The following is a 19,037-nucleotide window of genomic DNA, read 5'->3' on the forward strand; positions in this document are numbered from 1 at the left end:
AATGACAAGACCACAAATCCACCAGGCACTGCTAGATCCTATGTATTTGGACACGTGACCAACCCAATAATTCATAAATATTTTTGGTCAGGATTCTTGATGTTGGTGCCTCTATGTTTACCAATCTTCTCTCAGAGGTGAAGCTGCTTAGCTATGTGGACATAATGTCTCCCATCGCAGCACTGAAGCGAGACAAATAGTTGAGCCATCAATACAATCCCTGTATGAGTCTCAATTCTGTACCCTGTATACCATAACCCCAGCATAGCAGGCCTCAATGAACATCAGAAACTAGGGGGTATTCCAAGTCACTCTTTTTGTCATCAGAGCAGCTTTGCTTAGTGGCGAGGACTGTTTCTACAGGGAAAGACAAGTAAATGCTTGGTTTCAGTTTCTTCTGGGAGGGTGACTCTCCCGAGCAAAACATAGGGTCAGTGACTTTGAAAGTGATGGAGGGCATGTTCCGAGATCTTCTCTTGGCATTCTTCTTCTCCTGTTTGTAGGCCGCATTCATGTTGGCGATCACCTGTAAACACAAACAATTATTTACCATTTCCAATGGAATCCAGAGAAAGCTCACATGGGAATTTCACACATGACCTACAGTATGTCCTGATGAACTATGCTTCCCAAAGAGCAAGAGGGTTGAAGTCAAGTAAGTCAGCAGTGAAGTAGAAATTAAGTGTCAGCCATGAAACAAGCTCATCAGGCTCTCTTTAGTGGTGTAGTACAGCATCTCCCAAAATGAAGATATTGCATTGCCAATTCAAACTCACCAGCTGCTTGACAGAGATCTGCTGCTCCTGCATCACTGTCATACAAGCAGAGGCCTCTTTCTTTGAGTGATACAAATCCGTCTCTTGGTCGTGACTGAAAGGAGCAGCTTTTGTCTTGACAAAAGAAATCGAAAATTAGTAACTAAACATGAACAATTACATAGTAATAACACAATTTCATGCATTTTTAAACCAAACAAAGTGACACAAAAAAAACATATCACCTCACTGGGCAAAATGGCTTCCCTGCTGAACATGAGTGAATAGGGTGTGAACTTGGTTGTGGGGTCGATGGTCATCCTAAACAGATATAAAACAGGGTCCAGGAAATCGTCCCACTCTGCCTGCTTTTCTGCCACCACCTGAGTGATGGCCTCCTTCAGTAGGCCACTGCTGCGGTCATGTAGCGGGTTCAGCTCCACAGCAGACACACTCTGCACTATGTTCCACCTGTCACACAGGTGCTTGGTCACCTGGAAGTAACATTACGGGAGAAATGTTGATACCGGCCTATCCACTTCGTTAAGTTTGTAAATAGACACAGGCTAATAATTTCTCACCTCATCACAAAAGTCAACGCTTTGAGTGGAGATAATTGTTTTTGCTGCCCCAAACCTGGTAGGGGGGGGAAAAATATGGTAATTGAGCGCCATCTCATGTCCACTCATGTTGTTGATGATTGTTGTATCTTGCAGATAATATTAAAATTACTATTGAAATGTGTGTGTGTGTTTAATTAGGCTACCTGTAAATGGATGTAGAAATACATCTGGCAACAGAGAGGCAATCTCTCTTTTGAATGGGGAATGCCTCCACCCACTTGCTGAAGTAATCAGTGACGATTACCACGCTTGAATTACCTTGCTGGGTTTCTGGGAAGGGTCCTGGTGAAAAGAAGAACAAATTCTTTAATTTAAAAGACCCTCGCTTCCTTTGGTCTGAACATTGAGTTTGATCAGAAACTCCTGTGATTTTTCTATCCATTTGAAATAAAATTGTATAGGCTTTTTATGATGTAGGCTATTTGTGATTTTTCCATTGATTGTAAATTAAATTGTGTACTCTAGGCTACTTATGATGTAACTGTAGGCTATGATCATTGTGTATCCATTCATGCTTTTCTCGATATTATTGTTATGTGTAAATTGACCAATGATGTCATGCCATAGCCAGCCATGATTGCAAACACCTGCGTGTGTCCAATGGAAACCTCTATATACACACTGGTGACCTGCAGTGCTTGACATGAAACCCTGATGAAGACAGCTTGCTGTCAAAAATATTGCCACATTTTATTTGCCATTTGGCGCTATTAGTGTGTGGCTTTTCCTTTTCTTCTAAAGAAGAAAAAATTCAACAAAGTCAGACAAACATTTGAACTCTTTATCTATTATTCTGAGACTAGTGTAATAGTGTTTCTTCTGTCCCTCTCCTCGCCACACCCTCGGCTTGAACCAGGCACCCTCTCACCACATCAACAACTGCCTCCCACGAAGCATCATCACCAATCGCTCCACAAAAGCCGCAGGAAACAGGAAAACAACTACTTCAATTTCTCAGCTCAAGTGACGACACCAATTGAAACGCTACTACTACAGTGCATAGCTAACTAGCTAGTGATTTTACACCAGTTACACTAGATTAGTAGTTTAATTTTCGGATAAGTTTTCTGAGAGTTTATTTACCAAATATATCAATCCCTAGAATTTCCCAGGGAGCTTCCACTTTGATTGGTCGAACAGTCCTTGTCATGTTTTTGTTCCTCTCCGTGTGTTGACAGGTTTCACATACCTTTATCTAAGGCAGACAAATGCACAAACACAATTTGTAAGAAGAATAAATGAATGATATGCCTCCAAGTTGCATTATTGCATTACACTGAAGTCCAAAGAGACGCACATACCCAGTCCACGACGTCCTTCACAATACCCAGCCAGTAATACTTGCTTTGGATCTTGTGAACAGTCTTCTTTTGTCCCAAGTGATGACCGATGTCATTGAAGTGGCACTCTAGGAATATATGCCTCTTACGTTCCGCTTCAATCACCACCTCTCTCTTCTCTTCCTTCTTGGGCCCCACATAATACAGTCGACCCTCTAGAACAACAAAACCACACAGACAACATGCAATTAGAAAGAGATCCTATTCTAGTCAACAACACACATTTCAACCGCCCTCTCTACACATTAAGAATTTTCTTGTTGTTGTTATTTGTTATCTATTCACTCTCTTACCATCAATTATGAATTTCTGAGCATATCTTTTGAGATTCTTCTTTCGTATAGGATTCATAGTCTGGGGGTAGCAGCCCTCGGCCACAAACGTGTAGATGTCACCCAGTCGGTTTGAGCTCGACTCCACCACCTCCTCTTCAGCCACCACTTGCAACGAATCCACACTCAACATCTCAGCAGCTAAAAAGGGACCTAAAACCACGCTAAATATGCGAGCCAAATGATATATTACAAGGAGAAATCGATGTACGAGCAAACAAATATTAACATGAGAAAATAACAACTAAATAATGAATCAACGGATGAGAGATTCGTATGTTTCCTTGGTATCCTGCGAACGGACGATTTATGTTGACGGACCCGGAAACGCAACTCGAAGTTTACCTTTCATCTTGAATCCATTTTACACCAACAGATAGAAAAATGGCCACATATTTAAATAATAGAGTACCGTTTGATATTTGTATATTTTATATACAGCAGTGTGTCTCTTGAGCTCTTTTGTTGATTACAAATCATGGAAACTAAATGCTGAGAGTATCATTTCACATCGGAGACATAACATAGTTGGATCACAACAAACAACTACAGTTCCGTGGGCGATATCCCCAACGTTTAACTGCTATATTAGCCAATATTATTATGAAGTGTCCTATAATACGTTGATTTGTATTATCTTTATATGACAAGTCATGCAACACGACAAGGATTCCAAGACAACATTTTACACTTGTAGTTGTTTTAGCACTGACAATATTTTCCTCGAGGAGTTCAAACTTCATGTCAGATTTCTATCCGAGCACCAGTTTAGATCTGATTATCAAGCGGTGGGTATCTGGCCTAGCTAGGCAGTAGATCTACAGACGGTTGTCACGTTACAGCATCTTGTTAGATAAATGTAAAGTTAGTAACCTTACTTCTGTTTACATTCCAGGTGTTAAGAAATCTTGGCTGCTCCACTGACGCAGAATTCAATGACATCCTGAAAAAGGCAAGTAGACCCATGTATTTGAAGTATTTTGTGAAAATCGGACTGAATTATCATTATATTTGAATGTATGGGTTGAATGTTTCTTATCTAGATTGAGAAAGAAGTTGAAAGGCGCAGGAGCCTTGGTGTGAAGTCAGCTGAGAGAGCTGCAGCCATTAAGGAGATTTATAAACCACTCCATGACCATGTCTACCATCTCCATGTAGGAAACATACAATACTGCAGTCTTCAAATCCATACACAGATACTGTTAATTAACCCTTTGATCTGTGGTATTACTGTACAGTGTAATTTACTTAGATTGTCTATCTCTTTAGGAGTCCTATATGGCCCCAGAGTTTAAACAGATGGTGGATTATTGTCGAAGTGATGAGGCCAGTAAAGAGGGACTGTTGAGTTTAATGCAGACAGAAGCAGGTGAGTTTTTCTTAGAGTTCATATTTGACATAGGTGGTGCCTGTCATGACTGTTCAACTTTATAGACATTTTTGTTCCATTGTCCACATTAGGGCTTAACTCGTAATTTTTTATTTTCGAAAGCGACAAGGGTCTTCCGCTTTCCTGTGTTCAAGAAAATCTTCTGTGATGAGCTGATAGAAGAGATGGAACACTTTGAACAATCTAGATCGCCCAAGGGCAGACCGAATACCATGAATAACTATGGGGTACACGTCCTCTTATATATGAGAGAAATCTGTAGAATATTAGATGTGGAGACTTCAGGCAAAATGCTCAATGTATCAAGTGTTACCTGTGGTAACTCATGTTCCTTTTGTTGGTGATGTTCTTTTGTCCACACAGATCCTCCTGAACGAGTTAGGGTTTGATGAAGGCTTCATCATCCCTCTCCGTGAGCAGTATCTGCAGCCTCTCACATCTCTGCTCTACCATGACTGTGGGGGATGCTACCTGGACAGCCACAAGGCCTTCATGGTGAAATATGACATGCATGAAGACTTGGACCTCAGCTACCACTACGACAACGCAGAGGTCACTCTCAACGTGTCTCTGGGGAAAGAGTTCACGGAGGGGAATCTCTACTTCGGTGACATGAGACAGGTGCCTCGTTAGAGCCAGATGGGGAAGTGTGATAACAACACAATAGTGTTATATAGAATAAAATAACAAATGGAGCTGTGCTCTTGCTTTAGATTCATACTATCTCTCATTAATTCCACACACACTGTGGTTTAAAAACCATGCCAGGTTACACACAGGTTACACACGGTTACATTTTAGGTTGTGAAATCGCACAGATTTATTAGTTGCATGAACAAAAGTCACCACAGCACTTTAGTAAACATTCTCATTGTTAGTCTAGTGTGGCTCAGTGGCTGATGGTGTTTTTGCTGCCCCTGCAGGTGCCTCTGAGTGAGACAGCATGTACAGAGGTAGAGCACAAAGTGACGGAGGGTATCCTCCACAGAGGACAACACATGCACGGTGCCCTGCCCATCTCCTCTGGCCAGCGCTGGAACCTCATCGTCTGGATGAGAGCCTCACAGGAGAGGAACAAACTGTGCCCCATGTGCAACAAGAGGCCCACCCTGGTCGAAGGAGAGGGTTTCGCAGACGGCTTCACGAGTGACTTAGGGATGTCTCTTCTACAGAATGTATAATGTGTCCTGCATTAACTTAATGCTGCTGGTCCATGTGTATTTGTGTATGTTAGTGTAACTATTGTCTGGATGTTTACTTATCGTAGAGATTATCGCATGTGCCAAAGAAGAGTTGTGGAGAGGAAACGTGATAGACATTAGGAACATAGGGAGGCTCATCATTACTTCTACAAAACACCTCACTACAAACTTCATTATGCAGTGTCACATTTATTCCTATATTTCCAAAAACATCATGTCCATACAAAAAATGTGGAGCTAGTGAATTGAATGGTATTTTGTCCAGGTAGGGGTATTTCATATCCAAAAGCTAGTGTTTATAGACACTGGGGGAGAACCTGAGCTTTTGCCTTCCCCTTTATAGCTTACTTTTAGTGGCCTTGCTCCTGTTCCTTGTTCACAGAAAGTTGACAAGATTTTTAATCTGTACAGTTTATAAATCATGTAAATATACTGAACAAAAATATAAACATGACATGTAAAGTGTTTGCCCCATGTTTCATGAGCTGAAAATATCCCAGAAATGTTCCATATGCACAAAAAGCTTATTACTCAAGATTTGTGCACAACATTGTTTACATACCTGTTAGTGAGCATTTCTTCTTTGCCAAGATAATCCATCCACCTGACAGGTGTGGCATATCAAGAAGGTGATTAAACAGCATGATCATTGCACAGGTGCACCTTGTGCTGGGCCAAAGATGTCTCAAGTTTTGATAGAGTGTGCAATTGGCATGCTAACTGCAAGAATGTCCACCATAGAATTGAATGCTAGTTACTCTACCATAGGCCGCCTCCAACGTCGTTTTAGAGAATTTGGCAGTACGTACAACCGGCCTCACAACCGCAGACCACGTACAACCACACCAGCCCAGGACCTCCACATCCGGCTTCTTCACCTGCGGGATTGTCTGAGACCAGCCACCTGGACAGCTGATGAAACTGAGGAGTATTTCTGTGTAATAAAGCCCTTTTGTGGGGAAAATCTAATTCTGATTGGCTGGGCCTGGCTCCCAAGGGTTGGGCCTACACCCTCCCAGACCCACCCATGAGTGCACCCCTGCCCAGTCATGTGAAATCCATAGATTAGGGGCTAATGAATTGATTTGAATTGACTGATTTCCTTCTATGAACTGTAACTCAGTAAAATAGAAATTGATACATGTTGTGTTTAAATATTTTTTTGGTATAATAATAAATACATAACTGTAGTTATGGTCTTACTAATTCTGTAATAATACATAAAAAAATCAAATAATGCACAGGCATTTCTCTGTTGATAAAATCTATCATATTGAAAGGATCAACATTTAACAACAAAGAAAATATCACAAGAATACAGTTTGTACATCGTCGTTGGGTTATTGTTAGGTGTCTGCTCAGTAAGTGTCCACAGTCATTTACACACATTAGGGCAGGGATCGTCAACTGGCGGCCTGCGGACAAAATTATTACTAATTATTTTGTTACATTTCCGTTTTTGGACATAAAAGACTGTAAAATTATTTGAATTTAGTACATCTATTCCCATGTATTTCCACTCATAAACAGAGACATGTACGATCATGTACCAATGTAATCAAGGTTTGAAATGATAGTTTTTGTCAAATACAATTTTTGCTTGACAGGGTTTGTACATCATGAAAATCATGAAAAAGTCATGGAATTTTAATATTGTGTTTTCCAGGCCTGGAAAAGTTTAGAAAAATGATCAAATCCGGAAAGTAATGAAAAAGTAATGGAAATGAATTTAATAATTTCTGTTAAGGTACTTTATTTAGGCAGTTATAAAATATTTTATCAATTTATAAATATATATATATAATAAACATATCAGCCAGGATTGTGAAAAAACCCATAGAAAGTGCCACACAAATGAATATTTGAAACTGTTATTGACAAAATGAACGATTCACTAATTCACCATTGTGTTAGTTGGGATTCTGTTCAATCGTTGTGAATTGAGACATGTGAATCAAAATAATCATTTGTGAATCGTGAAAACAAATTTTAGGAAAAAATATTAGATTTAGTCTTCATTTTGGATTATGTGGCTGCAAAACTTGTTTTTGTAGATACAGTTTAAGTTGGAAGTTTACCCACACCTTGGCCAAATACATTTAAACTCAGTTTTTCACAATTCCTGACATTTAATCCTAGCAACAATTCCCTGTTTTAGGTCAGTTAGGATTACCACTTTATTTTAAGAATGTGAAATGTCAGAATAATAGTAGAGAGAATTATTTATTTCAGCTTTTATTTCTTTCATCACATTCCCAGTGGGTCAGAAGTTTACAAACACTCAATTAGTATTTGGTAGCATTGCCTTTAAATTGCTTAATTTGAGGCCACGGGGCAGGATCTTATCCCGGTATTGGGATTCATTGTCATGTGACCATGGCGGGGAATTCAAAACTGCAAGAGTAATCATTTCAAATAATCAAATAATCAACTATTTTCCTCCATTTGAAAGATATATCTCCTAAATCTAACCACGCTGTCCGATTTTCAGAGGCTTTACGGAGAATGCATAAAGTTAGGTTATGTTAGGAGAGTACATTGACAATAGCTGCGTGTAATGTTTAGCCAATTCAAAGAAGGGCATCAACAGACAGAAAACTAGCTAGAATTATGCACTTACCTTTGACAATCTGCATCAGATGACACTCATAGGACATTATGTTATACAATACATGCATTTTTAGTTCCATCAAGTTCATATTTATATCCAAAAACAGCATTTACAGTCGCGGTGAAATTCAGAATTTTTTTCGGCTCGAATGCTCCCAGTGAATCCAGCATTACAAATCACGGAATTACTATTCGAAAACATTGGTAAATTATAATATTGTCATTCAAAGAATAATATATTATCATCTCGTAATTGCTACCGAATGGCCAGATCTCAAAATAACTTTACTGGGAAATCACATTTTGCTATAAACTGGGTACTATGCTAACAACATAAGCTAAGCTATAAGCTATGCTAAGCTATACAGTTAGCATTAGCATCATCTAATATCGATAATAACATTCTAAATATCCCCTTACCTTTGATTATCTCCATCAGAAGGCGCTGCCAGCGATCCCAGGTCCAGAACAAATGTGGTTTCTTTTGACAAAGTTCATAATTTATGTCCAAATAGTTAGCGTTCAGTAGGCTCCCACAAAATGAGGTGGGCAGTGTAAAGTCACGCCGAAAAGCTAAAGAAAACCTAGTAAATAATCTATTTACATTTGTTTAAACATGTCAAACGTTGTTTAGCATTAATCTTTTGGTCCATTTTTAACGTGAAACATCAGTAAACATCAGTAATATTTTCACACAACCTATCAAGTGTCTAGAATAAACGATTATGACAAAGACACTCTTCTCAGATTTATGCGCAGGCGCAAAAAATGAAGTGATGACGTGTCAACTTGTAAGCATTCTAATTCGGTCTGTATTCATCACAGATGCGTCAAACAACTTTCTAAAGATCGTTGACGTCTAGTGGAAGCAGTAGGAGTTGCGAACTGAATCCTTTCTCACTGTGGTATCTATAAAACAATGACACTAAATAGTACAGCCACAAAATTCTCATTTTTTTTTTATCTATTTTTCTCAGGTTTTTGCCTGCAATATGAGTTTTGTTATACTTACAGACACCATTCAAACTGTTTTAGAAAATTCAGAGTGTTTTCTATCCGAATGTGTTAATAATATGCATATCCTAGCTTCTGAGTTGGTGTAGGAGGCAGTTAAAAATGGGCACATATTTTTTTCAAAATTCTCAATACTGCCCCCGTGGCCCGTAGAGGTTTTAACTTGGGTCAAACATTTCGGGTAGCCTTCCACAAGCTTCCCACAATAAGTTGGGTGAGTTTTGGCCCATTCCTCCTGACAGAGTTGGTGTAACGGAGTCAGGTTTGGAAGTATGCTTGGGGTCATTGTCCATTTGGAAGGCCCATTTGCGACAAGCTTTAACTTCCTGACTGATGTCTTGAGATGTTGCTTCAATATATCCACATAATTTTCCTGTCTGGCTTTTTTATGGCGGTTTTGGAGAAGTGGCTTCTTCCTTGCTGAGTGGCCTTTCAGGTTATGTCGATATAGGACTCGTTTTACTGTGGCTATAGATACTTTTGTACCTGTTTCCTCCAGCATCTTCACAAGGTCCTTTGCTGTTGTTCTGGGATTGATTTGCACTTTTCGCACCAAAGTAAGTTCATCTCTAGGAGACGGAACGCGTCTCCTTCCTGAGCGGTATGACGGCTGCGTGGTCACATGGTGTTTATACTTGCGTACTATTGTTTGTACAGATGAACGTGGTACCTTCAGGCATTTGGAAATTGCTCCCAAGAATGAACCAGACTTGTGGAGGTCTACAATTACTTTTCTTAGGTCTTGGCTGATTTCTTTTGATTTTCCCATGATGTCAAGCAAAGAGGCACTGAGTTGGAAGGTAGGCCTTGAAATACATCCACAGGTACACCTCCAATTGACTCAAATGATGTCAATTAGCCTATCAGAAGCTTCTAAAGTCATGACATCATTTTATGGACTTTTCCAAGCTGTTTAAAGGCAGTCAACTTAGTGTATGTAAACGTCTGACCCACTGGAATTGTGATACAGTGAATTATAAGTGCCATAATCTGTCTGTAAACAATTGTTGGAAAAATGATTTGTGTCATGCACAAAGAAGATGCCCTAACCGACTTGCCAAAACTATAGTTTGTTAACAAGAAATTTGTGGAGTGGTTGAAAAACGAGTTTTAATGACTCCAACCTCAGTGTATGTCAACTTCGGACTTCAACTGTACTTCCAGTGGATTTGGGCATCAAATGTATTGGGACATTGCAACTCAGTAGATGCTTGTCAGCCTGCAAAGTAAACACTTCTAAGGTAGGCCTCGCTAAGATAAATATGACTAAACTAAAAAAGTACATTTCCTGAAGAAATATGTGGGCTAAGCCAAGAGCACAGCTCAAAAGATTTGTGGCCTATCATAGCCATTTGATCTTTGATATATTGAATGAGTGAATTGTTTTATTAAGGCATAAATGTATTTGGTTGTAAAGTTGCAATGTTTTACATCAAGGGTGGTGAACCATCTTCCAGGAGAGCTACCGGGTGTGCAGGCTTTTATTCCAATCCCCCTCTAACTAACCACATTTTAGACATTAGCTGCTCAATCGGACCTTGATCAACTGACTCTGATGTGTTTGAGCAGGGCTTGATCAAAAGCATGCACACATGGGGGGTGGGGGTGTAAGTGCCTCCCAGTGTCGATACCATTTAAGCATACCACCAATTGAGACACCACCAATTTTTTGTCATGGGAATTTGTTTAAATGTCATGGACAAGTCCTGGAAAAGTCATGAAATTCCATCTGTCAAAATGTGTATGAACCCTGGTTTGGGCTTCTTGCTTCATCCTGCAGAGTATTTTTTTCAATTTGCATAGTACAAATTTATAACCCTCCCCCACTATCCACTCAAGAAAAAGATCATCCCACAGCTGAATCTAGTTGATGACCCCTGCAGTAGGGGATAATAGCACGATTGGAAAACACTGTACTCAACCATGTTATTAACAAATCAATCATTTTTCAAAAACAACAATATTCAGTCTAGTAGGCTATTCACATTTTTTGTCTGTTTCTTTTTTCCCCAGTGGCTTTAAAACACACGAGGGAATAGGAACGAGGGAATAGGCAAGCTAGTTTGATACAAGAAGAGGCACCATACAACCTCACAACACACATATACACACACACACCAAAACACAATTATTTGCTGAAGAAGGATATTCAAGAACTCATTTATCACATGAAAAGGCAGGCCATTTTTACTGACATTGAAATTCTGGATTTCACTTCAAGTTATTCTGGACCTCACACTTCATACTTACTATATATATATCTCTGTATGAACAGTGAAAAATACATACTATATATTTTTATAATCTAAATAAATATCTTGACACAAAATACTCTTATATACAGCACAGACAAGACCCTTCACTCACCTTTCTCCTATATCCCTCCATTGTGTTTCTAAACCTATGCATATCCTGAAAATTATACAGTCAACATGTTCTCAACAGAGATGTCCACGACAGTTCAGCAAAGAGCCTCCTAGTTTAAAAGCAGAAACTGTTGCTGGGATTTTGGACACATTGAAATTGACAGCTATGTGAAATGTACTGCTCCATGTGCATGTTGTATTCCCAGTTCATTTATTTATGTTAGGTGTCATATGCTGTCAGCTGTTAGTCCACGCCACCTTGTACTGTCCTCTGCAGGCCTTCTAGACGAGTCTTGGTGTGTAAGTGGGTCAGCATTTTACGTCTATGTACTGTACAGAGTCCGCTGTGGACCCACGTTTGCCTGTGCTCTGTCACACTGCAGTCAGTGCCTACAGGTGACAACTCTGTCTGTTAATCGCCTAAAGCGTTTTTTTTTCGCTGACCAAGTCCCTGTGGCGGGGGTGATCAGTGTCCGTGTCCTAGTCCGACTCCATCTCGATCTTCACCTGGGGCACGGGGAAGGCCATGCCACGGCCATGGGCCATAGGGACCGTCGGGGACGAGGGACAGGAGATCTTCAGATGCAGGGTGATGCTGAGGAACGGCAAGTTCCAGTTATCATACATACATGTGGTCCTGTGTGGCTCAGATTGGTTCGATTACCGCTGTGCCACACATACAAGAATGTATGCATGCACTACTGTAAGTCGCTTTGGATAAAATATTCTGTCAAATTAAATATATGACATACACAGCGAGAGGCAAGAAACACAGAAGGAAGGAGGGACTGGAGAGGGGTAAGGTAACCTTGGGCAAGACAGGGAGGTAGTCAGTTGTTAGATGTAATATGGGTCTGATGCATAGTACCAGAGAGTAAATTAGACTAGAGGAGAGGTTGGGCAAACTAATGTGAAACAATGTGACAGAGAGTTAGGCTGGCTGTCAACTGTGATTCATGTCTGTTCTTTATGCCATAGTGTTTCAAGCCTTTCTGTGGATCAGCTGAATCTGGTGCAATTGCAAACTGCAAACTGATATTAGTTCCCTAATATCAGGAAACGGCCATTGATACCTGCCATTGGTTAGTTCTGGTGTTGTGAGACTGATGGTTTCTCAACACAGATGATTTGTTTACATAACAGGTTAGGATAACTAATGTGGCAGGTTAGGATAATTAACGTGGCAGGTAATGAGAATGAGGTTAAGGTTAGAAAAGGGGTTAGGGTTAGCAACAATGCTACAGTTGCCAACAACTGTTGTCCTCGATGTGAAAAATGGCCACGGACCAATGGCGAGCATCAATGGGTGTAACCTGATTTCAAGAAATGCCTATATCAGACAACGCTTCTAATTGCGGTCTGCAATTGCAACCTTCTTGATCAGTTCACACCCTATGTGGAATGTGAGGGGTGGGAATGAATGCAATATACAGTTTGTGAAGAATAAATGCGAAACTTCACTTAATGAAAGTTTGTCCTTACTTTGCAGTTTTCTCTTTCCAAATGTATTTAGAAAAACCACAAGCAAAGACGTAGGTCTAACCAAGGGTGGCAGGTAGCCTAACGGTTAGAGTCGAGCCAGCGACCGGAGGGTTGCCAGTTCGAATCCCATGTCTAATGGGAAAAATGTGTCAGGAAGTGAGCTGGCAACTGGAGGGTTGCTGGTATCAAACCCTAGATGCCATTGCCTACCGTTGTGCCCTTGAGCAAGGCACTTAACCCCCAGAACAACTGCTCCACGTGCGCCCAGTGTGGCAGCCCCCTGGTTCAACATCTCTAACCTGTGTGTCTTTCGGAGGGGTTGGGATAAAGCAGAAGTCAAATTTCAGTTGGACCTTGATCTTAATCTTCAATAAATCTATTCTGAACTATGCTTCCTTAAACGTAATGCAGACATTAATTGTTATCATAGTTCCCATTCAAAAATAACATGCAGAGGTAGGCATGACTAAAAGGATAGAGACAGGGAAGAATATGCAACTATATGGGATAACGACACAACTAAACTAAACATTTGTGTTTGTGAATGGGACCCATAGATAGGCTACTAGACTATACAACACATGAAGGAAAAATAAATAACCAACACTTTGAGAAAAGCCTGATGCATGTGGATGCACACATACAGTGGGCCAAACACTGTTCACTCTCAAATACTGTGTATCCACTACATTCAAATATAATTGTAAACTTTTATTAATCTATCCAATATGTCAAACATTTCTACAGAATATAAACCAAGCCAGTGCCTTAGAAAGTGAAAATACATTGGAGATAGTGTATGGCTATTGGCTAGCATGTTGGAATTCTGCACATGCATGTGCCTGTGATGTTTGTACACATAGAGAGACACTGACACAAAATGACACAACTAGTTTTCATAACGCAGCATATACGAGTGCCTTAAAAATAGCAGCAAAGGTTGCTTAGCACAGGATTTCCCCAAACTCGGTCCTGGGGCTGCCCCTTGGTGGACGTTTTGTTTTTCCTTAGCACTAGGGGGAAAAAACATGTGCAAAATCTGCATTGTATCAAAGTGCATGGAGAGAAGGTTATGAAGGTATATTCTCTGAGAACAATATGGAACACTGTCTGTGATAAATTATGTGTGTATTTATAGATGTGTATATTTATAGCTGTGTGTGTGCGCGTGGACATGTTTAACTATACTTGTGGGGACCAAAAGCCCCCACAAGAAAAGTAATGAACAAAAATCTGACCAGCTGGGGACATTTTGTTAGTCCCTACAAGGTCAAATGCTATATCTAGGGGGTTTAGGGTTAAGGTTAGAAATAGTGTTAGGGTTAGAATTAGGGTTAGGAGCTAGGGTTAGTTTTAGGGTTAAGGTTAGGGTTAGGGTTACGGTTAGGGGTTAGTGAAAATAGGATTTTGAATGGGACTTAATAGTGTGTGTCCACAAAGTTATTTGTATAAGACCGTGTGTGTGTGTGTGTGTGCGTTTGTGTGTGTGTGTGTGTGTGTGTGTGTGTGTGTGTGTGTGTGTGTGTGTGTGTGTGTGTGTGTGTGTGTGTGTGTGCATAGGCGCCTGAGCAATAGCACATATTACATGATTAAATGTGTGAAATAATTTTTCTCCCCAAGCTGTTTACAGATATTTAACACCATTCTGCATTTTTACCATCCATTTCCCCAACATCAATTGGTTAAATCACAAAGATAAAATGTTTTAATTCAGTTACAAAAGTAACAGTCCTGGTTGAGTGCTCGGTGCACCGAGCACACGTGGCCGCTTCAGTTACAATGCAAAATTAAAAAGCACATAATATTTGTACCCTGATAAAACAGCTCTGCTTGGTAAGTAAAATTGACCTTCGTTGCATAGAATATATATGCTGCTGAGACAAGTTTTAAACATTGTCATGGTGACACTGTGACAGCGCTTAAAAAAAACTCTGTCGGAGGTAGGGATGGATGGGCATGAGTCTCTCCATCTTTAACCTGTCTGGGCTAGGGGGCAGCATTTTCACGGCCGGATGAAAAACGTACCCAATTTAAACAGGTTACTACTCTGGCCCAGAAACTAGAATATGCATATTAGTAGATTTGGATAGAAAACCCTCTGAAGTTTCTAAAACTGTTTGAATGGTGTCTGTGAGTATAACAAAACTCATATGGCAGGCAAAAACCTGAGAAAAATTCAAGCAGGATGTGGAAAGTCTGAGAATTGTAGTTCTTCTTTTAATTCTCTATCGAAGCTACAGTGTCTGTGGGGTGACGTTGCACTTCCTAAGGCTTCCATTGGCTGTCTAAAGCCTTTAGAAAGTGGTTTGAGCATTTTCCTGTAACTGGGCAGATAATAGGAGCTCATTCACTGAGTGGTCTGCCTGGCAACCAAAGGATTGGATATGCGCAGTCAAGCGAGCACGCCGTTCCTTCTTTTTCTTCTTGAATGAATATGCTATTGTCCGGTTGGAATATTATCGCAATTCTACGTTAAAAATACCATAAAAATTTATTTTAAACAGCGTTTGACATGCTTCTAAGTACGGTAATGGAACATTTTGACTTTTCGTCTCTCGTTCCGCCCTCGCGCTTTATGCCTTTGGATAAGTGATCTGAACGCACAAACAAAACGGAGGTATTTGTACATAAATATGGATTATTTGGAACAAAAACAACATTTCTTGTGGAAGTAGCAGTCCTGGGAGTGCATTCTGACGAAGATCAGCAAAGGTAAGAGAATATTTTTAATACTAATTCTGAGTTTAGGTTGCCCCGAACTTGGCGGGTGTCTGAATAGCTCGCCGTGATGGCTGAACTATGTACTCAGAATATTGAAAAATGTGCTTTCTCCGTAAAGCTATTTTAAAATCTGACACAGCGGTTGCATCCAGGGGTAGTCCATCTATAATTCTTTAAATAATTGTTATATATTTTGTCAACATTTATGCTGAGTATTTTTGTAAATTGATGTGCACATTCACCGGAATGGGAATACATTTTCTGAACATCACGCACCAATGTAAAATGCTGTTTTTGGATATAAATATGAACTTTATCTAACAAAACATACATGTATTGTGTAACATAATGTCCTAGGAGTGTCATCTGATGAAGATTGTCAAAGATTAGTGCTTCATTTAGCTGTGTTTTGGGTTTTATTGACACATGTCCTTGCTTGGAAAATGGCTGTGTGATTATTTTTGTCTATGTACTCTCCTAACATAATCTAATGTTTTGCTTTCGCTGTAAAGCCTTTTTGAAATCGGACAATGTGGTTACATCAAGGAGAAGTGTATTTTTAAAATGGTGTAAAATAGTTGTATGTTTGAGAAAGTTGAATTATGACATTTTGTTGTTTTTGAATTTGCCGCCCTGATATTTCACTGGCTGTGAAACGCTAGCGTCCCACTTGCCCATAGAAGTTAACCAGATAAAAAATAATTAAAAACAGTACTATTTAGTGGAATGTGATTTGAAAAAAATTGTCATTTTTGTCTTGAAGACAATGTTAATTTGCTTTGACACTCGTGTTCCAGAGGCCTATGTGTGCATTTGCGGGGCACAACTAAAAATAAACTAAGCCAAGCATCAAGCAGTTCTTCTCCCTAAATTCCCTTTCCACTCCATGTTTCACTCACTCATTGTCACGCCCTGACCATAGTAAGATGTGATTTTCTATGGTAGAGTAGGTCAGGGCGTGTTTTGTGTTTTTCTATGTTTTCTATTTCTATGTTTAAGTTCTAGTTTTTCTATTTCTATGTTGTTGTTTTTTGGGTTGATCTCCAATTGGAGGCAGCTGGTCCTCGTTACCTCTGATTGGAGATCATATTTAAGTAGGGGTTTTTCTTCCTGGTTTTTGTGGGTGATTATCTTTTGAGTAGTGTTTGTTTCTCTCTGCGTCATGGTTTGTTGTTTTGTAATTCAGTCATTTATGTTTTGCAAAGTTTCATGGATTTAATAAAATGTGGAACTACAACCACGCTGCACTTTGTTCCGATCCTTTCGACAGCTGTGACAGAATCACCCACCACAAAAGGACCAAGCAGCGTGCCCAGGAGAAAAAGAATGAACCTGGGAGGAAGTTCTGGACGGCAAGGGATCCTGGACATGGGAGGAGATCCAGGCTGGATGGGATCGCCTTTCATGGGAACAGGTGGAGGCAGCGAGAGCAGAGCGGCGATGAGAGGAGGCACGATACCAACGGCGAGGCAAGTTCGAGAGGCACATGGGGAGATTGGCAGAGTCAGGTTGGAGACCTGTGCCAACTCCCCGTGCTTACTGTGGGGGGCAAGTGATCGAGCAAGCACCATGTTATGCTGAGATACGCACTGTGTCGCCAGTGCGCAGCTACAGCCCGGTGCGCTTGGTGCAAGCTCCTCACAGGTGCCGTGCTAGAGTTGGCATTCAGCCAGGAAGGAGTATGCCTGCTCAGCGTTCCTGGTCTCCGGTGCGTCTTCTCGGTCCAGGTTATCCTGCGCCAGCTCTACGCACGGTAACCCCAGTTCGCCAACACAAACCTGTGCGACCTGTCACTACGCCTCGCGCTTGTCGGGCTACGGAGGTTATCCAGCCAGGACGGGTTGTGCCAGCCATAAGCTCCAGATCTCCAGTGCGCCTCCACGACCCAGTATACCCTGTGCTTGCTCTGCGCACCTGGCCTCCGGCGATGCTCTCCAGTCTGGAGCCTCCAGCGACGTTCCCTAGTCCGGTGCGACCTATTGCAGCTCCACGAAGGAAGCCTCCAGTGATGATCCATGGCCCGGAGCCTCCAGAGATGATCCATGGCCCGGAGCCTCCAGAGATGATCCATGGCACAAAGCCTCCAGAGATGATCCATGGCACGAAGCCTCCAGCCACAGTCCCCAGTCCGGAGTCTCCAGCGACGCTCCACAGCCCGGAGCCTCCAGTGGCGGCCTGCAGCCCAGAACCTCCAGCAAGGATCTACAGTCCGGTTCTTTCGACGACGATCCACGGTCAGGTGGTAATAAAGCAGAAGGATCAGCGGGTGGAGCGGGTAGTACGCCCCGAACCGGAGCCGCCTCCTCTCCTGGAGGTTAAGGTTATGTGGATTGCATTTGAGCCGCCATAGACAATTGTCACCCTCCCTTTTGTTTTGTGGTTTCTTTTGTTTTAGGTGCATTCGGAGTCTGCACCTTTGGGGGGGGGTACTGTCACGTCCTGACCATAGTAAGATGTGATTTTTCTATGGTAGAGTAGGTCAGGGCGTGACAGGGGGTGTTTTGGGTTTATCTATGTTTTCTATGTTTAAGTTCTAGTTTTTATGTTTTTTTTGGGTTGATCTCCAATTGGAGGCAGCTGGTCCTCGTTACCTCTGATTGGAGATCATATTTAAGTAGGGGGGTTTTCTTCCTGGTTTTTGTGGGTGATTATCTTTTGAGTAGTGTTTGTTTCTCTCTGCGTCATGGTTTGTTGTTTTGTAATTCAGTTATTTATGTTTTGCAAAGTTTCAAGGATTTAATAAAATGTGGAACTACAACCACGCTGCACTTTGGTCCGATCCTTTCGACAGCCGTGACACTCATTTGCATTCTGACCGCTCCCTCTACACAGGCGTCCTGAGTGCGCACACAAGCTCCCATTAGGCCTAGAAATACATGCCTATAAAAATGTATCTACATGATGAGACGCACAAGCTACATTCGTTGCCAAATGATGACATTTGCGTTCCTTCTATTTCCATCTTTGGTTACTTTGTGATCTGCTAGTGCCCTTTGAATTGGTTATTCTAGGGCTAGGCTACACAGGTTCCACACTGAAAATATGCAAAAACATTAGTTTGACAAAGACTGTATTTTCATCAGAATCATTAGGCCTATGCCTACTGTAAACATATGTTGTGGGCGTAATTCGTCACGTGGAAGTGTCCATGTTGAACATTCCAAACAGGCAGAATAAACTCAATCGAATTTCAACTCGCCAA

General features: G+C 41.0%; 2 protein-coding genes across 3 annotated transcripts in view; one reads left to right on the forward strand and one right to left on the reverse strand.

Moving 5' to 3' along the window:
• The first annotated feature begins 3,361 nt into the window (after nt 1–3,361).
• Nucleotides 3,362–6,104, forward strand: LOC115164276 (2-oxoglutarate and iron-dependent oxygenase domain containing 2). 2 transcript variants are annotated; one of them, XM_029716586.1, is made up of 7 exons: nt 3,362–3,838; nt 3,946–4,002; nt 4,094–4,204; nt 4,320–4,419; nt 4,543–4,667; nt 4,804–5,061; nt 5,364–6,104. In XM_029716586.1, exons 1-7 carry the CDS (start codon nt 3,704–3,706, stop codon nt 5,619–5,621), a joined length of 1,044 nt encoding a protein of 347 aa, XP_029572446.1. In that variant the 5' UTR covers nt 3,362–3,703; the 3' UTR covers nt 5,622–6,104. The 2 variants fall into 2 exon arrangements, with proteins under 2 accessions (XP_029572446.1, XP_029572448.1); XM_029716588.1 differs by lacking the exon at nt 4,094–4,204.
• A 5,293-nt stretch (nt 6,105–11,397) lies between these two features.
• LOC115164277 (electrogenic sodium bicarbonate cotransporter 4-like) overlaps nt 11,398–19,037 on the reverse strand; it is a 39,513-nt gene continuing 31,873 nt past the window's right edge. Inside the window, exon 25 of the mRNA XM_029716589.1 lies at nt 11,398–12,227. Coding sequence (XP_029572449.1) covers nt 12,113–12,227 — 115 coding nt within the window. The 3' untranslated portion in view covers nt 11,398–12,112. The remainder of the gene's footprint in view (nt 12,228–19,037) is intronic.

This window comes from Salmo trutta, chromosome 27 (genome assembly GCF_901001165.1).
Source record: "Salmo trutta chromosome 27, fSalTru1.1, whole genome shotgun sequence".
In the NCBI taxonomy this organism is placed as follows: domain Eukaryota; kingdom Metazoa; phylum Chordata; class Actinopteri; order Salmoniformes; family Salmonidae; genus Salmo; species Salmo trutta.

Bases quoted from the DNA above. Each gene is read 5' to 3' on its own strand.
- LOC115164276 (XM_029716586.1), top strand. From the start codon at position 3,704: ATGCAACACGACAAGGATTCCAAGACAACATTTTACACTTGTAGTTGT. The intron at 4,205-4,319 runs GTAGGAAACATA...CTATCTCTTTAG, and splicing joins ACCATGTCTACCATCTCCAT to GAGTCCTATATGGCCCCAGA. The intron at 5,062-5,363 runs GTGCCTCGTTAG...CTGCCCCTGCAG, and splicing joins ACTTCGGTGACATGAGACAG to GTGCCTCTGAGTGAGACAGC.